The sequence below is a fragment of the Pteropus vampyrus genome, unplaced genomic scaffold (genome assembly GCF_000151845.1).
Source record: "Pteropus vampyrus isolate Shadow unplaced genomic scaffold, Pvam_2.0 Scaffold171, whole genome shotgun sequence".
Lineage (NCBI taxonomy): Eukaryota > Metazoa > Chordata > Mammalia > Chiroptera > Pteropodidae > Pteropus > Pteropus vampyrus.
The window spans coordinates 372196-379652 of record NW_011888952.1 but is presented as its reverse complement, the minus strand read 5'-3'; the positions used below and the strand labels follow the sequence as shown (position 1 = coordinate 379652).

General features: G+C 51.9%; 1 protein-coding gene across 1 annotated transcript; it reads left to right on the top strand.

The window, feature by feature from the left end:
• Positions 1 to 3328: 3328 nt before the first annotated feature.
• Positions 3329 to 7014, top strand: LOC105299075 (histone H1oo). Its single transcript, XM_011370658.1, has 4 exons — positions 3329 to 3610; positions 5320 to 5560; positions 6394 to 6458; positions 6763 to 7014. Exons 1-4 carry the CDS (start codon positions 3329 to 3331, stop codon positions 7012 to 7014), a joined length of 840 nt encoding a protein of 279 aa, XP_011368960.1.
• The last annotated feature ends 443 nt before the right edge of the window (positions 7015 to 7457 follow it).

Sequence of the window (7457 nt, the reverse complement as noted above, 5' to 3'; positions counted from 1 at the left end):
TCCTCCCTCATCTCTGCAAGCTCATTCCTTGAGTGTCCAGGACCCTTCCTCCTCCCACCCTCTTCCTCCTGCCCCAGCCTGGCCTGGGCACCTATCCTAGAGGCCATTGAGTTCAACTGCTCATTTGGCAGGAGAGCTGATGCCAGAGGCCAGGTAAGGCTGAGAGCTGAGGCTAGCCCAGCTTAGGCGAAGTGGTCAGAGCTGGCATCCCCAGCTGGAGCCCATTTCCTGTCAGGGAGGGCTACAGCCAGGGGCAGCTGCAGGGCTGCTAGCTGGAGGTTCTAGAGTAACGCACGTTTGATATAGGACTGGGCTTTGGATTTAAGGCTGCATGCCAATTTTCAGTTAACAATGTCTTGGGGTTTTTCTGGATATGGGGTCCACTGAAGCAAACAGACCCAGTTCATTCTCTACAGGAGTTCCCAGTCTGATGGGCAAGCCCACCTCATCAGTAGATGTCATTTGATGAAGTTGCATATGCTTTAATGACAGGAACCTAGAGGGCTGTAGGACCCCAGAGGATTTCCTTAACCTACTCTGGGAGGCCAAGGAAGACTCCCTAGAGGAGGTGACCCCTGAAAGAGGATCAAGCCTCACCCAGGAGGAAGAGAGTGAGTCAGGGAAAGTGTACTGAGTATTTGCAAAGGATCCTTTGGAGAAGAAGAGGTAGATTCCAGGTGCCTTGATAAGCACAGGGCAGAGCTGTTCATTCTGGCTTGGGAACTCAGGGCAGGTGTTCTATTCACAGTGCTGTTAGAGCCTTGAACATTGAGTGAAAGCTGCCAAAGTGACCTTGAAAGAGAAAGACCACCCAGACAGAGGGAACAGCACAGGCAAAAGCCCAGAGGTGGGAGTGCTGACAGAGCGTTTGGGGAGCTGAACGTCTTCCTTCTGGCTAGGGGCAGAGTTGGGGAGAACAGCGGTGAGAGGGGGGCAGGGGCTAATCAGACTGAGCCTCCTAGGCCTTGGTCAGGTGTGTCGGCTCTTAAACTGAAGGCAACAGGAAGGGGAGGGTTGTGAGATGCAGTGAGAAGAATGGGTTGGAAGGGAAAAGCTGCAGCAGGGAGGAGGCTGGAGGCCTGGGGATGGAGAGGAGAGGCCAGAATGGAGGAAGAGAAGCCTAGAAGAAACGGTGGAGTGGGTGTGGTGGTGAAGGGGAGGGGAGGTCTAGGGCGTCCCTTGGGTTCTTGCTTGGGTATCTGGGTAGGTATGAGGGGAGGTGCCATTTCTTGGAAGGAGAAGACAAAGGGCAGGGGTCGGGGAGGTGTGAGTTCTGTTCCAGACATCCTGGTATACGGCAGGCATTGAATAACTATCAAAGAAGGAGCTGAATCCAGCTGGAGGGTCTGGGGAGGGAGGAGACTTGGGGGTGGCTCCCTGGAACAGAACATGGTTTGGGGGAGACAGGAGAGGGGTTAGAGCTGTCACCCCAAGCCAGGGCCAAAGACTCCTCTGGGAACTCTCTAACACTGCAGCTGGGAGGGTTTGGACCTCCGTAGAGGCCCCAGCCTACTGTACAGATGGGAAGACTGAGCCCAGAGAAGAGGGCAAAACTCCCAAGGTCCTCGGGGTGACAGACCCGGGACTCTACTGATTCACAGGCTTTAGCCTCAAAATAAATATTCCCAGACACTGGGCCCTTCCTGGCCAGGAAGCAGCAGAGGTTGAATTGGATTAGGTATCTTTACAATTTTGCTCAAGATCTCAAGTTTGTGGGTAGTGTTTTTCCTACTATTTTTTTAAAATATGTTTTTTTAGCCAATTGATTCTTTTCTCGTCTTTAATTTTTACAAGTTGATCAGAAGTCAACATTTCTAATCACCATGTTTAAATCAGTTTTCATATTTAAACCACTTTTATGCACCTTATGGTGACTGATAACTTCTCATACTTTCTCCCACTCACCTTTGATCCTATTCTCTTGTAACTTTTTTTATAACAGCTTAGTGAGATATCTCAATAATTCACATACCATTCACATAAAATTCACCCATTTAAAGCATACAATGACTTTTAGTACATTCACAGTTGTGTATCATTTCCAGTCAATTTTAGAATATTTTCATCACCTCAAAAAGAAAATCTGTATACACCAGCAGTCACTCCCCCCACCCCCCACTTGCTCCCAGCTCCTGGCAACCACTAATCTACTTTCTGTCTCTGTGATTTGCCTATCCAGGACAGTTCATATAAATGAAATGGCACAATATGTGACTTTTTGCGACTGTCTTCTTTCATGCAGCATAGTGATTTCCAGAAAGCATTTCATTCCTTCTGTTGGCTGGATAATATTCCATTTTATGGCTATACCACATTTCGTTTATCCATTCATTAGTTTGTGGACAGTTGGGTTGTTTCTACTTTGTGGCTATTATAAATAATGCTATAAACTTTCGTGTACAAATGTTTGCAGGGGACAAAATCTATTTTCTTGGGTATTTACTTAGGAGTGGATTTACTTTGTAACTTTTTATTATGAAAACTTTCAAACGGATACAAAAGTAGACGGAGTGGTACAGTGACAAATCTCACCCTGCCCTCAGCACCCACCATCCAACTTCAACAGTTAGCAGTTTGTGGCCACTCTTGTTTCACGTACTGGGTTTCAAGGCAAGTTCTAGAGCTATCATTTCATCTGTAAATAGTCCAGTATTTATCTTTAAAAAATAAGAACCTCTTACCAAATAACCGCAATACCATTAGCACATCTAAAACAATATCATCCTTGACACAATCAAATATTTCCAGTGTTCGCATTTACCTAGCTGCCTTTTTTTTTTTTTTTCAGTTGGTTTGCTCAAATTATGTCCGAGTCTGAGCAAGGACCCCATTTTGCATTTGACTGAAAGGTCTCTCTCCAGAATCGTTCATCTCTGGGGACCCCTCCCACTTTTCCTCCTCATTTATTTGTAGCAGGTTGTGTGTCCTGGAGAAGTCCTCACAGTCTGGTTTTTGCTAAATTCACTCCCGTGCCCCTTTCAAAGAGCCCCTGGATTCCCTGTAAACTGGTAGTTAGATCTAGACAACTGACCTGATTTAGGGTTGTTTTTTAAAAGAAACGTTTAATTCTTTCGATGAGACTTCATGGAGTGACTGGTGTGTGCCCAGCCCCACTCCAGGCACTGGAAGACAGTGGCTCACCGAGCAGTGTGCCCCTGCCTACCCTTAGACTGCTCACAGGCCAGTGTTCAGTGACACTGACTTAAGAGTGTATTTGATCCCTCAGGCCCTTTGCCCACCCGCTGTCGGGCCTGGCCTGTACCTGGTGCATGCTTTGCCCAACATGTTTGTTGTAAGTTGGGCCTGAGGGTGGTTTGGGCACTGGATGATGTCCTGCTGTCCATCCGTAGGCCCAAGCCATAGTGGCATCCAAGCACCACGCCGTCACCCACCCATGCTGCGCATGGTGCTGGAGGCACTGCAGGCGGGAGAGCAGCGCCGGGGCACCTCAGTGGTCGCCATCAAGGTGTACATCCTGCGAAAGTACCCTACGGTAGATGCCATCCGGCTCAAGTACCTGCTGAAGCGGGCCCTGGACACTGGCATGCAACGTGGCCTCCTCGTCAGGCCCACCAACTCCAAGGCCAGGGGGGCCACTGGAAGCTTCAAAGTGAGCCTGCTGGTGGGGGGTGGGGTGGGGTGGGGGAGAGGAAACAGAAGGATGAGAGAGACTCAGCTCTCTTCTTGACTTCTGTGTGCTATTCCCCTGCCGGAAGGCCTTTTTCCCCACTGTCTTCTTGTTCTTCCTGTGTCTACTCAGAGATACTCTCCCCTCTGGGAGTGCTGGTTTATGTGCCCCGTCTGAGCCCACACACGGCTCTGGTCACCCTGCTGTGTCCACCTCCATCCCTGTCGGGTGTGTTCTGTGACCAGGGACCCTCTCAGCTATGTTCCCTTCTGCCCACAGCCCCTTCCTGGAATTCCTTAGAAGACCAAGCAGCCCAACCTCGGGCTCTAGAAGGTCACCAAGTTGGGGTTTGTTCCCCATGCTCTCTGACTCCAAAGCAGGGGCGGCACCTCCCTGAGACACCACATCCTCCTCTTTCAAAGGGGAGGGTCTTAGAGCAGACCTGTCCCCGGGTCACCCAGAGCTGAGGGCCAGTTTGTGACAAAATTGAACCCCAACATTGTGACGGCCAGCTGTCTTCAGGGAAATGTCACGAACCCAGACATGGGGTCTGTCTTATCACTGCTGTGCCCCAGCAAGTAGCAGTTGCACTGACAACTGTCATGGAATACTGTGGAACATTCTCAACCTACCAGGTGGTAACTAGTGGCTGAGTACAAGAAGTCCCACCTTCATAGAACTCCTGGGTGTGGGTCAGAGCCTGGACGCAAGCTGTGGCGAGGCCCGGTGCATAAGGTAGAGTGAAGGAGAGCAAGAGAGGGGCGCGTGGGGGCGCGTGTAGCTGGATTAGGCTGCAGGGCCTGTCAGGAAAGTGGGCTGAGGGGATGGGAGGCAAGGAAGGGGCCCTAGGGCACGGCGGAGTTAGGCATGGGTCTGTGCTGGGAGTGGGGGCTATTTCTGGTCTGTGTGGGTATTGGGGAGCCATGAGGGCTCAGGAGTGGGGGAGTGACATCGTCAGAAGCGGGCTCTAGAGGGGCAGGGACCATCTGTTTGCTAGGGACCCTCACATCTCTTGATGCTCACACCCTCCCTGATCGCCCCATTATAAAGACGGGAAGACTGAGGCCATTGGGGACAGAAGACTTTGCCAAGTTGCACAGCTGGGAAGGGCTGGAGGAAGTTGTGAGCTCTGGGTTCTCTGACCTTGAAGCCCATGTTCCACTGGGGGGCAGAAAAGGTGAGGCAGGGAGAGTAGAGAGGTGGAGGTGTGAGGTGAGGCAGGTTTTGCTGGGAAGAGGGAGTCAAAGGGAGTCAGAGCCACAGGTCATGGGCAGGTGTGGGCAGGGAGGAAGCCAAAGGAGGGTTATAGCTTAGCCTCTCAGAGAATGAGGTCAGGCCTCACGGTGTGTGCAGTTTGCTCCCAGAAGCCTGGCTTTGAGGCTTCCAGGGGTGGGGGGAATGTGTCTGTACCCTCAGGAAGCAGGAAGAGCACCTTGGGGGAATCTGGGGGACTCAGGTCCCCTAGCTCCTAAATGACAACAGCTTTCCCTCACAGCTCAGTGGAAGGGCTGAATGTATTATTGGGAGCAGGCATTTGGCAGGCATCTGGTACGTGGTCTTGTCTTCTCCACTGACCACCTCCTTCACCTTCCTTTTTGAATGGGGCCTTCCTCCAAGCCAATATAGGGTATAGTGTCTTAAGAAACCCAAAACTATGGCTTTCATTCCCACCTCCTTGTCTCTTCTGACAGTTAGTTCCCAAGCACACCAAAAAAATCCAGCCCAGAAAGACAACCACCATGACTGCCCCCAGGAGACCCGGTGAAGCCAAGGAGGAGGCCCCCAAGAAAGGTGGCCAGACCAAGGACAGAGAGACAAGAGTAGACAAGGCCAGGAAGGCCCCCCGACTGCCAGACAAGGCCACAAATGCCCCTCCTGGTGCCAGTGAGCTCCATGGGAAGTCAAAGGTCAAAGGCAGAAGAAATAGCCCAGGTAGGTGTATGAAAGAGGTGAGTGGAGTGTGTGGGCAGCCACTGGATATGAGGTGGCATGGAGGGGCCAGCTCTAGGTGGGGTGGAGATTTCCTCATCTGGTAAATGTGGCCTGAGAATTAGACTTGACCTGGAAGGACAGAGCAGGGTTGGAGGTGGACACAGGATGGAGGTGGGTGGGGGGTGAGGAGGAAGAGCCTGATTCATCTCTGAGAGGGGTCAGGGAAGCCTTCCTGGGAGAGGTATGCTAGGCAGGAGAGCAGCCTGTGCAAAAGCCTGGAGGCATGAAGAAGGTGGAGCTTTTGAGGAAGTAGTTCTGTGAGTGCAGTGTGGGAGGGGGAAGTGGCAGCCACAAAAGACAGGTGGGAGTCTAGACTTTATTCTGGAGGACAATGAGGAGCCATGGATCGACTCTGAACAGGGGGCAGCTAGGCAGCTAGGGTCTGAGGTATTTTTAAAAATATATCCCAGCTGCCATGTAGAGGATGGGCTAAAGACTAGAGACTAACAAACCTGTAATGTGCCTCTGTTGTGGGTAGGCACAGAGCAGGTCTGCCCTGGTGCTTGGCTCAGAGTGAGGTATGATCATCTACAGTCCAGTTAGTCCTCCGAACATCCCATGAGGGAGATACTGTTTTCCCCAGTTTGCAGACCAGGGCGCCCAGGCTCAGAAGCTAAATGACTTTTCCCAGGTCATATAGCCTATACATGTCAGAGTGAGGGTGAAGACTGGGGCCCTGGGCAGGATGGGGCTCCAGAGCCCCTGAACCTTCCTGCCCACCAGCAGCTCCTCCTGAAAGGAGTCCTTCTCACATACTCTCCCCTACCTTCCAGCAGATGCCAAGGCCCACAGGAAAACCAAAGCTGGGAGTCAGAGTTCAAAACCCACAGTCACCAAGGTAGGTGCCTGCTTGACTTCCTTGGTCTGGGTCAGCCAGAGTTTGGGTGTCTGCCACCCAGCTCCTGGAAAGGTCGGCCAGGGAAGGGGGTCATTTATTTTCCTAGAAAGCGCAATTCAGTTTCTCCTCCTCTCCAGCCCCTGAGGATCACCATTCCCATTTTGCAGATAAGAGACTAAGGCTTAGAGAGGCAACGTCAAAGCCACCCAGAGCTGGGATTTCGACCATCTGCTCGTGGGCTCTGAGCTCTGTGTCCTACCCTGCCCAGCTCTGTCGCCTTGCTCCTTGGTTTGCTTTCTTACAGGGCGAGAATGGTGATGCTTCCCTGGCCAAAAAGAAGATGGGGAACAAGGTCCCTAAAGAGGCTGCCGCCCAGGGGGCTGGGGAAGGGCTAAAAGCCAAAGCTGCTGCTCCTCCTAAGGGCAGTGGGTCCAAGACGGCGCCAGCACCACTGGCCAGGAAGACAGAGGTCCCCAAGGGCCCGAGGAGGCCCAGCATGCCCACCAAGACCTCTTCGTCCAAAGGGGCCAGTAAGAAGGCAGAAGTCAAGAGCTAGAGGCGGGAGGAGAGGGACTAATATTCTGCTGGAGTTTTTATTCCCCATCAAACCATCACTCTATTTATTTCACTGTAACTTATTTATCAATAAAGATTTTTTTCCCCTCACAAATTGGTATGGGAGGAGGCTGAGGCCCAAGGATTTGTCTGTTGGGGCCAGGGCCCAGATAGGAGCTCCCACCTGGGGAAGACAGACTGTACAATATCAAGGGCACAGGAGAGGTGTTTAACCCAGCCTGAGATCTGGGACTGCTTCCTGGAGGAGGTAGCTTTTGGTCTTAAAAAATGAGCAGGAATTGCCAGACAGATGAGGGGAAGGGCATTGCAGGCAGAGGGCCCCCCCATATGGTGTTGTGAAAAGAGGGGGATTTGTGGCTTTGAGAGGGTGGTGGGAGGAGTGGCATGAGCCACTGGGCCATGGAGGATGGGACAGGAAGGTTT